The sequence below is a fragment of the Pogona vitticeps genome, chromosome 5 (genome assembly GCF_051106095.1).
Source record: "Pogona vitticeps strain Pit_001003342236 chromosome 5, PviZW2.1, whole genome shotgun sequence".
Lineage (NCBI taxonomy): Eukaryota > Metazoa > Chordata > Lepidosauria > Squamata > Agamidae > Pogona > Pogona vitticeps.
The window spans coordinates 195,717,278-195,738,481 of NC_135787.1; the positions used below are offsets into that span (position 1 = coordinate 195,717,278).

General features: G+C 56.3%; 1 protein-coding gene across 7 annotated transcripts in view; it reads left to right on the plus strand.

The window, feature by feature from the left end:
• Positions 1-854: 854 nt before the first annotated feature.
• The window catches only part of SHANK3 (SH3 and multiple ankyrin repeat domains 3), a 374,779-nt gene continuing 354,429 nt past the window's right edge, over positions 855-21,204 (plus strand). For 2 of the 7 annotated variants that reach the window (XM_078376774.1, XM_078376775.1), the window contains exon 1: positions 855-1,555. In XM_078376774.1, coding sequence (XP_078232900.1) covers positions 899-1,555 — 657 coding nt within the window. In that variant the 5' untranslated portion in view covers positions 855-898. The remainder of the gene's footprint in view (positions 1,556-21,204) is intronic. The other 5 variants (XR_013536992.1, XM_078376773.1, XM_078376769.1 and 2 more) reach the window with 3 other exon arrangements.

Here is a 21,204-nt window from a genome sequence, read left to right on the forward strand (position 1 = left end):
AGCGGACAGGGCGCCTGCCATCCCTTTTCACGCGACTCTGGTGGTTATTAAGGCAGCGTTGCATGTCGGGCAACGACAGAAGAATGTGGGTGGGGGGGAGGCCCCTTTTCCTGGGGCGCTCCCAGGGCGCACTGCCTTTCAGCCATGGAAAACCGATCATCCTTTAGGGACACGAGGGGGCCGTCGGGGGGGTGTGTGAGGGTGGAGGGGGTGGTTTTGTTGCCCCAGGACGCTTTGCCTCGTGGCAAAGGTTGCTGGACCGCTTGGGGTACCCCGCGTGCCCCCATCTTTTTATATGGTGGGGCAAGCAGGGGCACCCCAAGGAAGGGTAGCTCCTGGGGGGACAAGCGGGGACCCCCGAGGGCCCACTGTTCACGTGTCTTCCTTTTTTTCCTTTTTCTCCCTTCCCGCCCCTCGTTCTCCCCCCTTTTTTTCCTGCCTTGCCCACCCCACCCCCGCTTGGCATGTGTGCGCCTCCCTCCCTGTGCCCGTGCCCCCCCTCCCTGGCCTCGGTACCTCTCCCTCCTTCCCCCTGTGGGGTGGGATGGGGGGGACACCTTGATCCTGGGGGTGGTGGTGCTGGCCATGCCCGTCTCTCGTGTCGCGCCGCTCCCGTGGTTGGCCTCCCCGACGGGCTGCCCGGTGGCCCGGAAGGCGAGTGATGCGCTCCCGGTAGCCTAGCGCAGCGCAGCGCAGCGGAACCGTTGGGGGCCCGGCCCGGCCCGTCTTCCCTGCCTCCCTCCTCCCCCCCCCCGCTCTCGCCCGTCTCGCCACCAGCCCTTCCTCGCCCTCCCCATCCGCCCCGCTCCTCGCTCTCTCTCGCTCTCGCTCCCTCCCTTCCTCCCTCCCCCGCTCGCCCGCCCGCCCGCCCCGCACACCCGCCTCTGGCGCACGGAGCATGCCTCGGAGTCCGTCGAACAGCAAGCATGAGACGCCGCCGCCGCCGGAGCAGCAGCAGCTCCACCACCTCCAGCAGCAGCAGCCGCCGCCGCAACAGCAGCAGCAGCAGCAGCAGCAGCAACAGCCCCAGCCGCCGCCGCCGCCGCCGCGAGAGCAAGAGGCGCAGCAGCGGGAGCAGGCGGAGCAGCAGCACCGGCGGCGGCAGCAGGAGGAGGAGGAAGAGGAGGAGGAGGAAGGAGAAGACGAAGAAGAAGAAGAGGAAGAGGAGGAAGAGGAGGAGGAGGAGGAGGAAGAAGAAGAGCCGGAGCTGCCGCCGCCGCCGCCGCCGCCGCTCACCTCTTCCTCCTCGTCGTCGTCGTCGTCTCCGTCGCCGCCCTGCGTTGTCAACGGCGATCCCGGCGAGAGCGCGGCGGAAGGCAGCCTCCCGGAGGAGACCCTGTATGATACCATCAAGCCCGCCGCCGCCGCCGCCGCCACCGCCTCCTCCGCTTCCTCCTCCTCCTCCTCCTCCTCCGCCGCCGCCGCCGCCGCCGCCGGCCCGCCTGGCCCCCCGGACCCCAAGCAGCAGCTGCCCTCGCCGCCCGGGCGGATGGACGAGCCGGCGCCTGCCCATGCCCTGGTCGTGCGCATCGGGATCCCGGACCTCCAGCAAACGGTGAGCCCGCCGCCGGGGAGGGGAGGGGAGGGGAGGGGAGCGGGGAGGCGTTTTGGCGCGCGCGGAGGGGATGGGGGGAGAAGGGGCGCGCCAGGGCTCGTCCCAGCGAGGACCCCAGGCCGGGCGGGGACCAAGCCCAGGGCTCCGGGAAGGGGCGCCTGCGGGACCCTCGCCCCCCGCCCCGCCCTCCTTCCCCCCCCCCCCGGTCCTGCTGCCTGTAGAATGGCTGGCGAAAGTTTTACGGCGACTGCAGTCTGGGGGGGGGGGGGGAGAGGAAGAAGGTGGGGGACCTGCGTAGGAGGGAGGAAGGGAGGAGACCCCCTCGGTGCAGCCCCCCTCCCGGGGTTCCCCCGCTGCCTTGCGCGCCGGAAGCATCCGCACCCGGCTAGATGATCTCGCCCCCTCCTGACCCCTCGGGCTCCCGGGAATGGGGGTTATTCAGAGGCCCTTCTGAGCCGTTTGGTGGCAGCGGGGGGGGGCTCCTTTCCCCAGAGCCTTCTCTCCTGCTAGGCAAGAGCAGGGCCTTCCTGCAGACCCCTCGGGCTCCGGGGGGGGGGGGAAGGGAGGCTGGGAGCAAGCGCCTCCCTCGCCCTCCCCTCCCCCCCGCAGGGCGTCCCGCTACAGACCCCCACCGGGAGGCGCGCGGAAGGGGCGCGAGATCCCCGGGCCACAGAGGAGGGGGGGGCGAGGGCCAAGGGGTGGCCCGGGACGCGGCAGCGGCGGGGGGGGGGAGGGCGGGCGGGCGCGGGGAAGGGGGCGCCTCCTCGCTGGCGGGACCCCTCCACCTCCCTGGAGGGCCCCCCCGCCCGCCTTCCCCGTCGCGAGACTTTTCCTGCGCCTTTCCGAGGCGCTCCGGAGGCTCGGACGCCTGATGGCGGGAGGGGCGCCGTGGTGCGGGGCGCCCAAGGGGGCCCGAAGGGACCTCGGCTGCTGCGGGGCTCCGGTCGCCCTCCGGAGGGCCGTCGTTGTCCGAGCGCCCGCTTTGCGACCCACCCGAGCAGGGCTTTCCGCAGGAGGGGAAAGGGCTGCGGGTCGGGAAGCTTTCATTCCCCCTCCTTCGGTTGAAATCTCGGGCGCCGGGGAGCTGCCGCTGCCGCCCCCCCCCCCCATTCCGTGTGTGTTTCGGGATGTTCCGACTGGATCTCTGTTGTTTGTGGAGTTTTTACGGAGAACCGGCCGTGTTTTGCTAAGCCGGGGTTTGTGGGTGCGGGTGCGGTGGGCTGGGGCGAAACGTCTCTCTTGTGGAAACACTGAACTTCCTACAAAGCTATGGGGCGAGGGGGGGGAAGAGAGAGGGGGGGATTTCCAGGAGCAGGCTTCTCCTCCCTCCCTCCCTCCCTCCCTCCCTCCCTGATGAACATGGAGTCGCTCCTCTCATCCTGTGTAGGTCCCCTTCAGGTTCCGGCTCATTGGGGCCCCCAAACTCCTTGCTGTAATGCGGGCGGGCGGGCGGGTGGGTGGGGGCCCCAGACCTCTAGCTTAGAGCTTGAAGGGGGTGGATAGGCCGTGTCCCTAGAGCAGAGATGGAGGAGGGGAGGGCGGAGAGCATGGGGGGGCTGATTCTCGGATCAGAAAGACTGCACGGGCGGGGGGGGGGGAGTTGACAGGAGTCCATGCCGGCTTTGCCCAGGAAGGCAAAGCAACTCATTCCTGCCCTCCCTCCCTCCCTCCCTCCCTCCATCTCTCCCCCCCCCCGCGCCCCTCTTTGCTTGGGCTCCCTCACGGGGCTCCCTCGGCAGCGGTGGCTGGAGACGGAGTGTGGGTTTGGAGAGGCTCGAAAGAGGAGGGGGGGTGCCAGCCCCAGGCGGTGGGTGCAAGGCCAGGGCCAGCCGGCGCATGGGGGGGGGCAGGCCCCAGGAAGGCTGTCCATGGTGCTGCCGCGTCTTCAGTCGGAGGCGCAGGCGGGTGTTGCCCAGGGCGGGAAGAGGGTCTGTGCATTTCCCTTTGGCCCAGAGGAGGAGGAGGAGGAGGAGGCAGGCAGGCAGGCAGGCCTTTCAGGGCCAGGGCGTCAAGGGCAGGCAGGAGGTGTCACAGGGGTTTCCCATCTGCTGCACTCTTGCCATGTAGGGGGGGGGGAACTCCCTTCCTGGGGAGGCTTCCCAAAGTCTAAGCTTGAGCGTCTGTGGTGTGTATTGATGATCAGTAGCTTTGCAGGGAGGGAGGCTCTGGGCTCCAGAAGGCTCTGTTTTTGGAACAGGGGTGGTCTGGCTGTGGGGCGAGGGTGGGAACGCTTCCTTCTCCTCTCTCTTTCTCTCTCTCTCTGCCCCCCCCCCCTTGGCACAGAGAAGCAGCGGAGGGGCTGCTATAGAGGCATCCCCAAGCCTGGAGTGCTCGCCTCCTCCTGCATGTGTTGTCCACTCCGCTCATGGCACGCGGGCCATTCTGACAACAGGCCCGGCCGGCCGGGGCAATCATCTTTCCTGCCTTTGCTGGCTGCCGCGGGTGTTCTGCTCCGGGCACAGGGCCCTCAGGCCCGCTCTTTTGGAGGGCCGGGGGCAGCCATGGGGGCCATCAGGAGCAAAGCAGGGGCCGGGGTTGGGCCTCCTTCGGGGCCTCAGCTGGAGACCCCACAGGCCTCTGGCTCCCGGGAGTGAGGGTGGTTCAGAGGCCCTTCTGAGCCGTTTGGTGGCAGCAGTGGAGGGGGGGGCTCCTTTCCCCAGAGCCTTCTCTCCTGCTAGGCAAGAGCAGGGCCTTCCTGCAGAGCTAGGGAGGCCACAGCTTCCCAGGGACCCCCCACCCCATTCTCCTTCCCCGGCCAGCCGCTTCCACCTTGCTTGTGCTCCTGCTCTGCCCTCCCCCTTTGGCGCCTGCCTGGAGAGCGGCAGGTGGGGGTGGCAGGAGCTGGGGGGGGGCTGGAGCCAGGCGGGGGCCTCCTTGCCATTCTGCAGCTGAGCAGGAAGTGTGCATTCATTTCGAGGAGAAGACGAAGATTATGGGAAGAGATCTTCTAGTTGGGGAGGGGAGGGGAAGCGGGAAGGGGGATTCTACCTCTGGTGGGGAGGGGGCTCAGTCTTGGTGGGAGGGGTCACACTGGAGGCTGGACGGGGGTGCTGCTGTTAGAAGGATGAGCAATGAAAAATGCACGGCAGGAAGCATTTGGGGGCATTTTCCACTGGGGGGGGATGTGGGATGGCCTGCCCCTCCCCCACTGTCCCAGCAGAGAAACAGAATGCATTGATCACTGGGCAGAGTAAATAAGGAGGCAAAGTGGAAGACCTGTGGAGAAGCTGGGGGTTGGGGCAGGGGAAGGGTTATAGCGCCCCCCCCCCCCAGTCTCTGACCAGACTTAGGCTCAGCTGGAGCCATACCCCTGGGTGCTGTGGGATAACTCTGTGAGGGGTGCTGGAATCAAGGGGGAGAGTGCCCCTGAGGGTGTGCAGAGGGGAATTTCCTTGCCACAGAATGGTGTCAGCCTGCCTCCACATACCCAGAAGCCAGGACATACCCAGCCGGGCCAGTGGGAATGTCTGCCTGAGACCCAGAACTCGCCTCCATTTAGATGTCAGCAGGGACAGGTGGTGGTGTTGTTGTTGTCTGTTGGGAGGAGAGGATGCACCTGTGGGACCGCGTATGCATGGTGTTTGGGGTGGGGTGGGACCCACAGGTGTGGGAACAGGAGTCAAAGTTGGCCGGGATGTAAAGGTTCTCGGGAGACTGATCTGGGAGCTCAGGCTTCTGCCTGTCGGTGCAGGCCCAGGGCAGGGGAGCAGGTGGGCTGGCGCTGTGCCCTTTCCTGAGGCCCTTTGTCCTCCTTGGCACAGTAGGCGGCCAGGGAGGGAGGAACCGGGCAGCCTTGAGACCGGAAGCAGAAGGAGCCCCCCCCCCCGTGGCCGGGAATAGACCCCCAACCCATCTCTCTGCTCTGGCATCCTCCTGTCTCTCCACCATTTCCCTGGGGAAGAGTGGGGAAGGGTGGCGAGTTCTACCTTTATTTAGCCTGCAGGCAGGCAGGGCTGGGCCAGGACACCCGGGGGGGGGGAATCCCTGGGAGCGGGGGGGGGGACATCTGCTGCCCTCTGCTCAGACCCTTTGGGGTGGGACTCCTGTGTGGCTGTGGGCAACCCGCCCTGCAGGCTGGGGAGAACCTGGCACAGCATCGTTAGCACACCCCAGTGCAGTGGGTTCTCGCCAGAGCTGAGCTGAAGGACCCACTGAGACACTTGTGGGTTCTCAGGACTCTGGAGGCTGTGCAGCTGAGCGTGCAGGGCTGGCCATGAGGGCACTGCATCAGGGCTTTGACCCACAGAGGGCCCACCTGTCAGTCAAAGAAATATGGCATGGGGGGAAGAATGTTCTGATCCGGCCAGGCAGGAGAGGACCCGTGGCCGTTTTCTGCTTTCCTCCATCGGGTTGCTTGGGTGCACAGTCTGCCTCTTCCAACAGGTCCCTCGGAAACCCTTGCCATCCGCATGTTGTGCACCGAAAACCTGACTGCAGGGACGAGTGGGGAAAGACGTAGGAAGCAAGGGCTGCTGACTGGAGATCTGTAGTGGCCAAGCAAAACCTCCATGCTCAAGGGCAGTGGACCTGAGGGTCAGAGTCGGGAGCCAAAGAGGAGAAAGGCTGTCACTTTTGTGGCCCTCTTGGGAGCTTCCCGGAGGCATTTGGCTGTCCACCGCCCGAGGCAAGGCGGGAACCTTCTTTCTGGGGTTCGGCAAAGCCACCTCTAAGGGGCTTTTAGTCCCTTCTGAATCCTTCTGGGGTTGCAAGTTGAAGAAAACGACACGAGCAAAGTCCAAAAGCAGGGTGGGTGACATTTGCATTGGGCTGTTGCATTGGGCTCCTAGGTCTTCTAGGAGTAGTTGTTGTGAGTTTTTCGGGCTCTTTGGCCGTGTCCTGAAGGTTGTTCTTCCTAACATTTAGCCAGTCTCTGTGGACAGCATCTTCAAAGGACAGCACTCTGTGCTCTGGTGTAGTTGGCTTGGGAGTGTGGTATTTATGGCTATGAGATATGCTTTTGTCCTTTTCTGGAGATGGGTGATTAGCGTGTCTTGTTGTGGGTGTATTGTTGTGATAAGGAAAGGAGATTATCCATCACTGTGATTGATGGGTGTCATTAGCTGGTCTTTTGTGTGTAGTGATCCCCGGTCCTTCTATCTGGGTAGAGTTCGTTGACCTTTTGCATGCTGTATTATACAGAGCTGGGAGCCAACCAGTTGTTGAGTTTCCAACTTTCCTCTTTTTTGTTGAAGTTCTGCTGGTGCTTGTGGATTTCAATGGCTTCCCTGTGCAGTCTGACATAATGATTGCTAGTGTTGTCCAGTATTTCAGTATTTTGAAATAGAATTTCATGTCCAGCTTGTTTTAGGGCATGTTCAGCTACTGCCGATTTTTCTGGTTGTTTTAGTCTGCAGTGTCTCTCATGTTCTTTGATTCTGGTGTGAATGCTTCATTTTGTGGTTCCAATTATACCTAGACACAACTGCAAGGTATCCGGTATACTCCTGCAGTCCCTTCTGTCCTTTGCTGGGGGTCCCTTCTGTCCTTTGCTGACCATAACATTTGTTGTATTTTTGTGGTGGGCTTGAATATTGTTTGTAGGTTGTATTTTTTCAAAAGTTTCCCCGTACGGTCCATGACCCCTTTGATGTATGGCAGAAATACTTTATTTGTGGGTGGCTGTTTTTCTTCTTCAGTTTGGTGTTGTCTTCTAGGAGTCTTTCTTGACCTGCTGGAGAGTTCTGGATAACTCCAAAGCTCCTGTTTCTGGAGGCTATCCAGGGAATATCATTGGATTGCCTTGTAGGATGTCTGGAGTTCACACACACATATATACGTATATATATTGCTGGTGCCATTAAAGCAGCGATCGTAACATAGGTTGTAGATTGTGAGAACAGTCCAGGTAGCTGCTCTGGACAGATTGTGTTGTTCAGCGTGCAACTTATAGCCTTGGTGGGCATAAGCAGTTGTGCGATGTGAATCCTCATTAACTGGTGAACATGAAGGCAGAGCTTCCTTCACCTGCAGGCAGGGAAGGGCGGGGGCACCGCCAGGGGTTGGGGGAGAGAGAGCTGCATGGGGGGGGAGAGGGAGGAGAGCCCCAGTGCACACTCTGATCGGACCCCTCAGAAGGGCTCCTCTGGGCAGGGCGCACTCAGCAGGCCTGGGGAGAAACGGGCACAGTGGCAAGGCTGGCGTGAGAGCCCCATCGCCCTCCTCCTCCTCTTCTGCTTGGCCACTGCTGGCATCCTGCTCGCAGCAGCAGAGGGAGCGAGGGAACAAGCGAGCGAGGGAGCGCAAGGGCCTCCGTCTAGGAACGCGGAATGTAGGTCACAGGGAACGAAGAAGAAGAGTGTCTGGATCCTGGAAAGCGACGGTGACAGTGAGGACGGTGAGGCAGAAACAGGGATGAGGACAGGAGGGAAAGGTGCCGGGTGAGAACCAGCGCCCCCGATGGGCAGCTCCTGAGTCGGAAGGCTGGGCTGATTGCCTCTGGGGCCCAAGAGGGGGCAGGCGGTGCCCAAAGCCAAGGGGGGGGGGCTGCCTGCTGCCTGCCCAGAAAGGCTACGAAGCATCTTGCCCGGGGGAGAAGGGGGCTGCCCCCCCCCGAGGGCACAGCCGTGGAACAGAAGTGTTGTATGTCGTGGCCCAAGTAGCAGCGAGGAAGCCAGCTGAGGTCTCCTGCAGTTTTGAGAACGAAAGCCCCTGGGCCCTTTTCTTGATTAAAATCATGCCTGATCGCTACATGACACTTGGGGCTCCGTGAAGTTTTGCTGCCAGAAGAGTCATGGAGTTGGAAGAAACCACTGAGGCCACTGAGTCCAGCCCCCCGCCATGCGGGAACATCCATCCAAGCACTCCCGACAGATGGCCATCCAGCCTCTGCTTGAAAACCCCCAAAGAAGGAGACTCCACCACCCTTCGAGGCAGCCTCTTCCACCGCCAGACAGCTCTGACCGTCAGGAAGTTCTTCCTCATGTTCAGATGGAATCTCTTTTCCTGTCGTTTGAAACCATCGCTCTGTGTCCCATTATCTGGAGCCCTGGGAAACAAACCTGTCCCCTCTTCCACATGACATCCTTTCATATATCTAAACATGGCTGTCATGTCCCCTCTCAACCTTCTTTATGTGAGGCTAAACATTTTCAACTCCCTAAGCCATTCCTCGGAGTGGCATGGCTTCCAGACCTTTGGCCATTTTGGTCGCCCTCCTCTGGACACGTTCCAGAGTCCTCTATGTTAAAACAAGAAGAAGTCTTCTTGACTCCCAAAGGCGAAGAGCCCTACCGGACAGGAACCGCCTTCCACTGCTTCTGCAGGCATTGCAGTTAGGGGTATGGCTTTTTGACCAGAATCATACAGAGACACGCAGGCAGCCTCCCCCACTGGGAAGAGTCATTTGACAGTGCCCACCAGAGAATGGAAAGATGCTGCTGCACCCCGTTCAAGGGGCTCACCACCCTCCCTTCCTCCTGAGCAAGCAGACGGGAGGGAGACGAAGGCCGGCCGTGACTCTTGGAGGAGGAACCGGGGGGGACAGGCGGGGGCCTCACTGGACTGGTCCTTGGAGTGGAGGGGCTCTCTTCACATCGGGCCTTGGTTGCTTATGGCCCTTGGGCAGGTTGTCTTGTCATGTAGGTCGTTTGCTGGGAAAGTGGCTGCTCTTCTGGGAAGGCAGCCACTTTCCCAGCAAATGGGTAGGCCCAGCGAGCAGGAACCAGGGTGGGTGGAGAGAGGCAGCTTAACCAGGCTGGCGACTTGGGGGAGCAGCTGGAGGCATCCCTGGCATGCGTGGGGGGGGCAGTGGGGGAGCTGACCAGCAGAGGTGGTGAAAGTGGCACACTCGGTGGGTGAAGCTTTGTAAGGATGCTCAAGCAGCAGGCCGGGGCGATCCAGGTGCATGTCCTCCTGCAGCCCTGAAACCACGCGCCCCTCTAAATGGGAAGACCATGGGCTTGCCAGCTCTTCTCTGCCTTTTCTAAGGCGAAGTGAGGTCTGGCAACATGCGCCAGCCAGGCAGGCAGGCACTCATGGACACTGAGAACACTAACAGGCACCGGTCTTTCCGATTTTCAAGACTTTCCAAGACTTTCTCCCGAAACAAACAGCTGTTTTGGTGAGTCTGTCTTTATTTTGCTCACTTCACTCTGATGATGTAGGTTGACTATGCTCAGGCACATGGTGGGAATGTGCAGGAGGGCCCGTCAAGACAGGTACACTGTTCCCCGGATGCAGGGAGGAGAGACCCTTCCCGCGCCCGTAATTAAGGAGAGAAGGCTGCTGTTCTGCTGAGTTCTTTGTTTCTCAGTGGGGAAGTGTGGGGGCTTAAATGGGCCCTGACGGTGTGGGGCTCATGCCTAATTCATGGGTTCTGCCTACATTCAGCGACATGGCAGTGTCAAACGCGCTGTGGAGCATCACAGCAAATCTTGAAATTAAATCACTGTCATGACTAATCCAGTGCAAATGAATACGTGTTCACTCAGGTGGTTTGAGTGGGATGAACTTAGTGGTTGCAAATGATGGAGAGGAACAAAATAAATAAGTGATGAGGCAGAGCGATATAGAGTAGAGAACGGAGGGAGTGAATGAATGGGGGGTGGGGGTGGGGTGGGGGAAAGAGCCCCCCAGGGGCCCACAAGGTGCTGGGCCAGGTTTGTGTTGTTTGGGTGAGCCTTTGGAGGCGAGCGCTTGCGACGGAGCTCCCTCCCTCCCTCCCCAGCTTGGTTTTCCAAATCAGAGGCAGGCATTTAAAAGAGTTGAGATGAGAGCAGATAATCTGCTTTGAGGTCTAGAAAATCCACCCCCCGGGAAGGGACCTTGTGCCTCCAGCCGCTGCTGCCTTCTGAACACCCAGCACGCGGCAGCTCTTGATCAGGGGAGAAATTTCAAAGAGGAAGCGGCTCGGAGTTTAACTCGGCAACCCAAGGCGTCGGCACATGTTGGCATCAGGTGGAAAATTTGGGGAGAGCGGAGAGCGGTGGGCGAAGGCAGGCAGGGGCCAGCGCCCTGCTGTGGGCCATGCCCAGAGACCTCTCTTGGCCATTTTAAAGTGGACCACTGGCCAACTGCCATCTTGCCATGTTTTTGCCATTGATTTTGGCAAAGCCCTGTGGAGATAAAAGGCGGAGAGAAAAAAAAAGGTGCTTGCAGGCTGGAGGCAGAGCCCACCTGTCTGATCAGAGTCCAGAATCCTCTGCGATTGCTGGCTGCATCTTGGTGCCCACGTGTCCAATGTGGCTCCCCAATTTGTGGCAATGAGGGCTAGAGACTTACTTGCCTAACTAGAAGGGAGCTAGTTTTCAGCATATTAAAAACAGACCATAATCTGGGCACATGGCTCCTAATCATTTCGCTCCTAATGATGCCGGATGCCGGGAAGGACTTGCTGATAGTCAGGAGATGCATTCTGTTTGCATCCTGCCAATGTCTCCATAGGCAGCCCCTCGGTGTGGGCTCCCCGGACACAAGTGGGGCCCTGAGGAGCCCCCCCCCCCCGAGAGTCCTGCAGCTCCCTGACGCGAGGCACGCACTCTGGGAGACGGGAGGAACCCACAGGGAGCTTCCCAGAAGCTGGGAGGGGGTGGGCCATCACAGGTGGCCACGGCTGGAGGGGGGGGGGTTGTAGCATTTCAGCTTGCCTTGCTCCCCCAGTGACCTCCTGGCTCCTAAGCCAGCAACAGGTCCTTGAGCATCTCTTGTCCTCAGGTTGTTCCCTCGGTTGCCGCTTGACCACCCTCAGGCAGCCGGATGCAGAGTCCGGTGTCCTTTTCTCCTCCCTGTCTTCCCTCCACCTGAACTCCTTCCAGAAGGAGAAGGAGAAAGGCGATGAGCCAACCCCGCCACCCTCTCTTGTTCTGGGCGCAGCTGGGGCTGCTGGTGGGGCTGGCGGAGAGGAGGTCTGCCTGAGTTTTCTGCGGAAGGTGTTGGAAGTTTTGTTTCATATTGTTTCCTGACGCTGACGAGCCCACCGCCCTGGGACTTTGTTGACACACCCATTAAGGAATCCTGCCACATTCCTCTGTCGGCCTGTCTTCATTCGTTCGTTCATTTGTTCGCTCGTTTGTGCATTTGTTCATTTTATTTTTATTTATTTTATTTGTACCCTTCCCCATCTGGTCATTGCGACCATTCCTCCTCCAAACAGCCACCCAATCCCTATGCCTGAGGGTCGCCTCCCTGCGTTACCCTGCAGGGATGCAGCCTGGTGGCCTCCATGTTTGACCCCCTCCGGCCCCCTCTGTGCAGTCCTTCTCCCCCCCCCCCCTTAATGGCCAGAAGGCCTCCTACGGACCAGGCCTGTGAACGGGTGGAGCCAAAACGGCCTCGTGACTTACTTTCCCCACGTGGTTTTTAACTGGACCACCCTAGGTATATTCTGGCATTTATAGCGTCTTAAGGCAGGTGCCTGATAGCGACTCTGTGAATGCTGACCAGACCTCTTGGCTGTTGGGATTCAAAGCAGAATCCTCTCCGGGCCCTCCCTGAAGAGACCTGGGCCTGCGGTGCTGGGGTGGCTGGTTTGTATGTGGCGGAGGAGGCTCTGCTATCAAACCCTCTCTTTCTCTCTCTTGCTCATGACTGCCCTGGGGGGGGGGGCAGGGGAATGGATCCCGGTCCCGTCATGGGTGGGGGCTGGTCAGTGTCACCTCCCCCAACTTTGGCAAGCCAGGTGAAGCCACCGGCAAGGTAGAGCCCCTGGAGTGGTTTGACCCTGGTTGAGGAGATGCTGATGAACAACTGCCGTGATGATAAGGGCAGGCAGTGTGTTGGATGCTGTCAAGTCAGTTCCAAACCGGGATGACCTTTGCAGGGTTTTTGAGGTGTGTGTGATGTTCTGGGAGTTGTTTCTCATCAGCACCCCTCCCCCAGTGAGTTTCCATGGTTGAGTGGGGATTCGAACCCAGGTCGCCTGGGCCCTCGTCTAACGCTCCGACCACTATACCACATGGTTTTTGGAGGAGACCCATGTTAAAGCCGACTGCGGTTTCCTGGGGCTGGTCAGAGACTCCAGTTATAGTGTGAGAGCCTGAACAGGCGAGGCAGCTCCCTTCCCCCCCCCCCCCGCCCTGCACAGGAGGCTCCGTTCACAGGCCGAAAGGGTCAGCCAGAGAACCGGGAAAGGAAAGAGGGTTGATGGCAACACGGAGCACTTTCTGGATTCTTTTCCGGTAGACTTTGGGAAACCGTTGACTTCCTCTCTCCAGTTCAACAGGGGGAAGTCTTGCTGGTCAGCATCGTAAGTCGCAGTTAGAGCAGGCCCATTTGAATCCATGGCACGTACGGAGGAGTTGACTCCCCAAATCCCTCCTGGCTCCACCGTCTTCTCTCGTGTGATTTGCTATGTTAAGCGGCAGACTTTCAGCCGGGACGGTTTTGAGCGGAACCACAGCAGCCACCCCGGGGTCCCTTGTGGTGCTGTGCTGGGGCCAAATCCAGGAGGTGCACCAGGCTGGTTGGCCTTGTTGTGAGGGCCGTGCGCGCGTGCACACACACACACACACACACACACACACACACACACACACACACACACACACACACACACACCGACTGGATGACGGAGCCGTTTGCTTTCCTCTGGTTGATGCCCTCCAAGGGAGGAGGCTCAGCCCATGAGCAGGAAAGGCGAGGGCAGTAGGCCCATCCAGGAAAGGGAGCCGTCCTTTGGGAAAGTTCTGCTTTAAGGCTACACTTCCCATAATCCCCAGCCAGCAGGGTCAGCAGCCCAAGGGGCCAGTAAAATATCCTGTGTATGCTAAGAGAGTGAGGCATATCTCATGAGCTCCGGGTCTCAGGTGGCAACGCTGGCAAGGAAAAGCACCCACTTACGGGAGTCACTGTGAGTCAGAACTGGGTCAGCGGAGCACCCTGGTTTTTCAAAGTCTGTGGCAGCAGAGATACCCACCGGTCTGAGGGCAGCCAGTTTGACTGGGCACCCACTTTCCTAGATTGATGGTACAGTTTCCCCCCAAAATAAGACCTAACCTGAAAATAAGCCCTAGTATGATTTTTCAGGATGCTCGTAACATAAGCCCTAGCCCAAAAATAAGCCCCAGTTCAGTGAAACCCTGCCCTCCACCCTTGTGCAGCAACCAAAAGAAGATGATAGGACTGTATTTGAATAAATGTAGATGGTTGTACAGGGACGTGGTGGCGCTGTGGGCTAAACCGCAGAAGCCTTTGTGTGCTACAGGGTCAGAAGACCAGCAGTAGTAAGATCGAATCCACGCGACGGAGTGAGCGCCCGTCGCTTGTCCCAGCTCCTGCCAACCTAGCAGTTCGAAAGCGTGCAAATGCGAGTAGATAAATAGGGACCACTTCGGTGGGAAGGTAACAGCGTTCCGTGTCTAAGTCGCACTGGCCACGTGGCCACGGAAGATTGTCTTCGGACAAATGCTGGCTCTATGGCTTGGAAACGGGGATGAGCACCGTCCCCTAGAGTCGGACACGACTGGACAAAAATTGTCAAGGGGAACCTTTACCTTTACCTTTAGATGGTTGTACATGAAAAAATAAAATAAAACATCTCCTGAAAATAAACCCTAATGCTTATTTTCATCTTATATTGATGTTTTTTGGAGCAAACATCAATATAAGACCCCGTCTTATTTTCGGGAAAACATGGTGGGCCCCTTTCTTCTGGAGAAGCAGGCAGCTGTCCCCAGATGCTGATGCTGGATGGAACCGGTCGGTTACTCCTCCCGTTTTTTTCAAAGTCAGACGGATGACCCATGTGGGCAGCTCCGCGTGCCTCACGCCCCTGAGCCCTATGGCTAGTGTTCTCCTCTGGCTGACCGAGAGGGGCTCTCCTGAAAGCAACATGTTTCGACCTGCCTTTTGAAAATGCCAGTGGGGAGATTCAGATGCTTCCCCCTTTCTATTCACTGCACCCCAAGTCAGGAGTGTTTTCCACTGGGTTGTGTTTCTTTTTGGTGTGCGTGTGCGTGTGTGAGGACTCATGGTCAATATGCATACCATCTCTTCCAGTATGTCTGTATTTTGACAACAGAACCTAATACTTTCACAAGAGGTTAAGTGTGCACGTTTCAAAAGTGAAACTTCCCAGGCTTACTCGTGGAGTGTTGGGCCCCTTTGACACACTTCAGATCCTTGTTTCTCTTCCGTTCGTATAAAAGCGAACCCTGTTGTGAGTGGAGTATTTTTGGGGTGGAAGCAGTACGTTCCCCTTGGTTTGGGTCTGTTTGGGGAGAATTGGAGGAAGAAGGAAGAGGGGACTTGCAGGGCTTCAGGTTGATGACATTTGCAGGCCACGCTGGACGGTCAGGGCTTTATCCCCCTTCCAAAGTCCGGAGACAGAGCTACGGCTTGGCAACGTTTGGCTTTCAACTTCACTTACTGGAATCCCCCAACCAACTTGGTCCTACTCAGGCCAGGCAAAGCCCCAACGTCTCCCAGGGAAGAGGTTTCCTCTCCCCCTGGTGTCAACATGAATGCCTTGAAAGGAGCTGTAGCTGCTGAAGTGTACCTTGTCCTGAGAGCCGAGCCGGTTTGGGCGTGGGGCATGGGAGAGGCGCTTGGGCTTTGCCAGAAAAGAGAATCTGATACGCATACAATATGCCCGTGCTCATGCAGGCCCATGGGTGACATTCAGTTATGAGGTCCGTAATGCAAATGGAAACCCACAGGTCTCTTGTCTGGTTGTTGTTGTTTAGTCATTAAGTTGTGTCCAACTCTTCGTGAGCCCATGGACCAGAGCACGCCAGGCCCTCCTGTCTCCCACTGCCTCCCGGAGTTGTGTCAAATTCACATTGGTTGCTTTGGTGACCCTGTCCAACCATCTCGTCCTCTGCCATCTCCTTCTCTCCTCTTGCCTTCAGACTTTCCCAACATCAGGGTCTTTTCCAGGGAGATTTCTCATGAGATGGCCAAAGTCTTGGAGCCTCAGCTTCAGGATCTGTCCTTCCAGTGAGCACTCAGGGTTGATTTCCTTCAAAATGGATTGGTTTGTTCTCCTTGCAGTCCAGGGGACTCCCAAGAGTCTCCGCCAGCACCACAATTCAAAAGCATCAGTTCTTTGGTGGTCAGCCTTCTTTATGGTCCAGCTCTCACTTCCATACATCGCTACTGGAAAAACCATAGCTTTAATTATGTGGACCTTTGTCGGCAAGGTGATGTCTCCGCTTTTTAAGATGCTGTCTAGGTTTGTCATCGCTTTCCTCCCAAGAAGCAGCGATCTTTTAATTTTGTGGCTGCTGTCACCATCTGCAGTGCTCATGGAGCCCAAGAAAGTAAAATCTGTCACTGCCTCCATATCTTCCCCTTCTATTTGCCAGGAGGTGATGGGACCAGTGGCCATGATCTTAGTTTTTTTGATGTTGAGCTTCAGACCATTTTTTGTGCTCTCCTCTTTCACCCTCATTAACAGGTTCTTTAATTCCTCCTCACTTTCTGCCATCAGAGTTGTATCATCTGCATATCTGAGGTTGTTGATGTTTCTTCCAGCAATCTTAATTCTGGTTTAGGATTCCTCCAGTCCAGCCTTTCACATTATGTATTCTGCATATAAATTAAATAAGCAGGGGGACAATATACAGCCTTGTCATACTCCTTTCCCAATTTTGAACTAATGAGTTCTTCCATATCCAGTTCTAACTGTTGCTTCCTGTCCCACATATAGATGTTTTAGGAGATATATAAGATGGTCAGGCACTCCCATTTCTTTAAGGACTTGCCATAGTTTGCTGTGGTCCACACAGTCAAAGGCTTTTGTGTAGTCAATGAAGCAGAAGTGGATGTTTTTCTGTAACTCTCTGGCTTTCTCCATAATCCACTGCATGTTAGCAATTTGGTCTCTAGTTCCTCTGCCCCTTCGAAATCCAACTTGTACTTTTGGGAGTTCTTGATCCACATACTGCTGAAGGCTACCTTGTAGGATTTTGAGCATAACCTTGCTAGCATGTGAAATGAGAGCAATTGTACAGTAGTTGGAGCATTCTTTGGCACTGCCCTTCTTTGGGATTGGGATGTAGACTGATCTTTTCCAATCCTCTGGATACTGCTGAGTTTTCCAAACTTGCTGGCATATTGAGTGTAGCACCTTAACAGCATCATCTTTTAAGATTTTAAATAGTTCCGTTGGAATGCTATTACCTCCACTGGCCTTGTTAGCCATGCTTTCTAAGGCCCACTTGACTTCACTCTCCAGGATTTCTGGTTCAGGGTCAGCAACCACACTATCTGGGTTGTCTGGGACATCCAGGTCTTTCCGGTATAATTCCTCTGTGTATTCTTACCACCTCTTCTTGATGTCTTCTGCTTCTGTTAAGTCCCTACCATTTTTGTCCTTCATTGTGTCCATCTTTGCATAAAATGTTCCTTTAATATCTCCAGTTTTCTTGAATAGATCTCTGGTTTTTCCTTTTCTATTATTTTCCTCTATTTCTTTGCATTGTTCATTTAAGAAGGCCCTCTTATCTCTCGTTGCTATTCGCGAAGGCTTTCACGGCCGGGATCTAATGGTTCTTGTGGGTTTTTCAGGCTCTTTGGCCGTGTTCTGAAGGTTGTTCTTCCTGAAGTTTCGCCAATCTCTGTGGCCATGGGCATCTTCAGAGGGCAGCATTCTGTGCTCTGGTGTAGTTGGCTAGGCCGGGAGTGCAGTATTTATGGCTGTGAGATTTGTGTGTCTTGTTGTGGGTGTATTGTTGTGCTAAGGAGCTTCTCCTTAGCACAACAATATACCCACAACAAGACACACTAATCACCTATCTACAAAAAAGACAAAAGCCTATCTCACAGCCATAAATACTGCACTCCCTAGCCAACTACACCAAAGCACAGAGTGCTGCCCTCCGAAGATGCCGGCCACAGAGACTGGCGAAATGTTAGGAAAAACAACCTTCAGAACACGGCCAAAAAGCCCGAAAAACCCACAACAACCATCTCCTTGGTATTTTTTGGAAGTCTGCTTTTAGTTTTCTGTAATTTTCCCTATCTCCCTTGCATTTTGTTTCCCTTCTCTTCTCTGCTATTTGTAAGGCCTCATTGGACAGCCACTTTGCTTTTTTGCATTTCCTTTTTTGGGGGACGTCCAGGATGTCAATGTTTATTCTTGCCATCTCCTGTTTGACCACACCCAGCTTATCTAGGTTCATAGATCTTACATTCCAGGTTCCTATGCAGTATTTTTATTTGAAGCATTGGACTTTCCTTTCACTTCCAGGCACGTCCGCAGCTGGGCATCCTTTCGGCTTTGATCCAACCACTTCCTTAGCTCTGGAGCTACTTGTCTTTGTCCTCCGCTCTTCCTCAGTAGCATGTTGGAAACCTTCCGACCTGAGGGGCTCATCTTACAGCATCATAACTTTTATCCTTTTGTTTCTGTCCCCTACTCCAGTGGTCTCCAACCTTGGGCCTCCAGATGTTCTTGGACTTCAACTCCCAGAAATCCTGGCTAGCAGATGTGGTGGTGAAGGCTTCTGGGAGTTGTAGTCTGAGAACATCTGGAGGCCCAAGGTTGAGGACCACTGCGGCCCACTCTGTCTGGTAGGGGAAACTATTTTTTCTTCTTCATCATTTGTCTTATTTTGGGGCCACCTTTCTCCTGATCAGGAGGCTCAAGGTGGCTCACAGTATTAAAGAGAATTAAAAACACCATAGAAATAACTAAACAATGAAATTACAAAACCGGCTGTAATATGTTAAAAACTACTGGTATCTTAAAAATGGCATTCAGGGACTCGGTCATGATTATTAAAAGCCTGCCTGAAAAGATGGGTCTTCAGCTGTTAGTGGAAGGATGAAAGGGACGGGAGCCAACCTGACCTCCCAAGGGGGAGCCTTCCACCACCTGGGAGCAGCCACGGAGAAGGCCCCCCTCCCTTGTGTCCCCATCCGCCGTGGTGCCTGCGCTGGCCGTGGGACCAAGAGGAGGGCCTCCTCTGATGACCTCAACCACGGAGAAGGTTCATGTGGGGAGAGACGGTCCTTGAGGGAAATGGTTGTAGCGTGGGACCGGCTGTGGCCTTCCTGCTGCTTAACCAGCTGTCCAGGTGCCTCTCAGGACCCCCGTCCCATTCCTTCTGTGGGTTCTCGGGCAGGACGGCCAAGGGAATGGAGGCTTGTCCTTTGTCCAGGGCCCCCCGAATGTGGCTCCTTCCATGTGTTGCTGCTCAGGAAGCTGGTGTCTCCTGCTCGAGTAGGGCTTGGCTGAGGCATCTGGATGTGGTGCAGAGGGCAGCCCCCCCTCCCCCCGGCATCTCCCGGTACGGCCAGGAAAGAGCCCCAACCCAGGCTCCACTCCTGTGACCCAAAGGAGCACAGAGCGTGTGGTTCCCATCCTTGGGTCACCCAAGGGGGCTGTGACTCCCAGGCGCCTGCTGCACTGGCTGGGGTTTCTCGGACTTGCAGTCCAAGAAGGTTGGGAACCTCTGGCGTCGAGGCCGTGTGGAGGCCGGGGCTCCCGTTGCCTTTCCCACAACCCCGGCACCTCAGCGCACGTTTGTGCAGGGGAGTCATTAACATTCTGGCCGCCGTTGATGTAAATGCTTCATTGACTTTGGGAACCGACGGGTGCCCATTATTGAGTCGGAATTATGTCACAGGTCCTCCCGCTGGAGGGCTTTGCTCTCTGGAAAGCAGCAAATCTTTTGAGCCAGAGTCTTTTCTCAAAGGTGCCTTTGCAGGATTATTTCCGACCTGAGGGAGGGGCGGCGGTGTCGGTGTGTGTGTCTGCGCCGCGTCCCTGAGCTCAGGGCGAAAGCTAGCGTGGCGTGGCCAAAGTCTTGATCCCAATACAGTATTTAACCATGGGGCTAAAATTCTGAAATGCAGCTGTGTGCCAGGGCTAGACATTGATCTGACATTAAGCCAACATTTTAGCTTTAGTATTTTGTTTAAAAAATTTAAATCTATCTTTTTTATTTTATTTTTTAAATCCACCTTATGTTGATTTTTATTTTAGCAGTGCCTAGATACAATGGGCGCATCGGGAATCTGTGAGAATCAGTAATGCAGCCTGTCTTCCAGAAGTGAAAATCTATAGAAAGGACAGGACAGGATTAGGGGTGAAGAATGGATATACCAAGTGAGGTAGATCAGGTGTAGAGAGAGAGAGAGAGAGAGAGAGAGAGAGCAGCTCAAGGTCAACAAGTGAGTTTTATGCCTCCGGATCCCCTAATTTCAGGCTGACATTCTAACCACTCAGCCACTCTGCCTCTACCATTTAGATCATTGAAGTCCAAATGGGTCTGGTAGGTGAGAAAGCTTTCCTAGGTGCAATGAAACAGTGAGGTTTTTATCATCCTTCATATTAAATAGGACGGGAAGGGGAGCTGTCCCTGTTATTTCTTAAAATTTTAAAAATATAAATTGTTTGTACTTGTTTATTTGGCTTAATTTTAAATTTCAGATTCCTTTTCTCTTTTCTTCTTCTTTTCTTTTTCTCTGGTTAGGTGATGGCAAAGGAGGATTGGGGGCATGAGGGGTTTTCCGAAATGCAGGTGGGGGACAGGACTAGAGGCTTTCCCCCATTTTGGAAACACCTTCTACTGCTCTAGATAGGCATCAGTGGACACGAAGTGCTGGGTGAGAAAGATGAGAAAGCAGGGGAATGCAGAAAAGGGAGGGAGGGAGAACTGCCTGCGCAGGGGCCGGCCGTAGTGCAGAGCTCAGCCAAGCTGGGTGCTCAGCCGGACAGCCAAACATGGACGGACTGAGTCACATCCAGCAGGAGATTAAAAAGCCCTTGTCCCTGTTCAAGCCGAGGGAGCAAGCGAGACGAAACCTCCGGACGAATTCTCGCTTGCTGTGTCCTGCGGGAGTCCCTCCTGGATGTCCTTTGAGGCCGGGGGGGTGGGGGTGGGGGTGGGGGTGGGGAAGAGTGTCTGGGGAGACCCGCTCAAGGGAGTCCCTCCTGGATGTCCTTTGAGGCCGGGGGGGTGGGGGTGGGGGTGGGGGTGGGGAAGAGTGTCTGGGGAGACCCGCTCATCGGCTTTGGTGAGCCGCCATTCTGATCTCACCTGGGTGTCCGTTTGCCCTTTGGCCTGCATGTGGGCCCGACAGAAGGCATTAGGGGGGCATTGCAGACAAGAGGGCATGCCTGCTGTTGGAGGATGATCAGATGCCGTGGACTTCCTTCCTGGGCTCTGTAACAGCGTTTCTGGGGTGTAAGCGGAGGGCCGAGCTGGCCTTTGGTTCCGCCATGTGGTCTGGTTCTCCTATCGGCATCTCTGCTCCCGGGTCGGTCCTGGCTGCTGAGGGATCCTTTTCAAGCTGGGCTGCCGGCCGAGGGCAAACCTAGCCCTCTCACCCCGAGAGGCCAGAGTAGGGTCACTGGCCAGGCTGGGTTGCACAGCCCTCAGGATCCCTTTGCCGGCGTGGGGCAAAAGGGTGTTCGGTTCTTACCCGTGTCAGATTTGGCACCGTTCTAGTCATGCTGACTCGCTTCTCTGCCCCAACCCCCCCCCCTTCCATCATTTTGCTTAGTTCCTATTGCTCTCTGGGAAACGCCTTGTTTGGGTCCTTATTTGTCCCTGTGGCAGGAGATGGATGATGGAATTCATAGGAAGTTCTGCATGGAAGCGCGAACCCTATATACTAAATATGTATAGGTTTCTGTCGGTTTTGTGTGTGAAGTGGTCCTTACGCAGCGGAACGGTGAGTCCGGGGATCGGAGATAGTTAAGGGGATCCCTCGAGGCGCCTGGTGATCCTAGGTCAGAAGCGACTAAACCCCAGGTAGGCAAT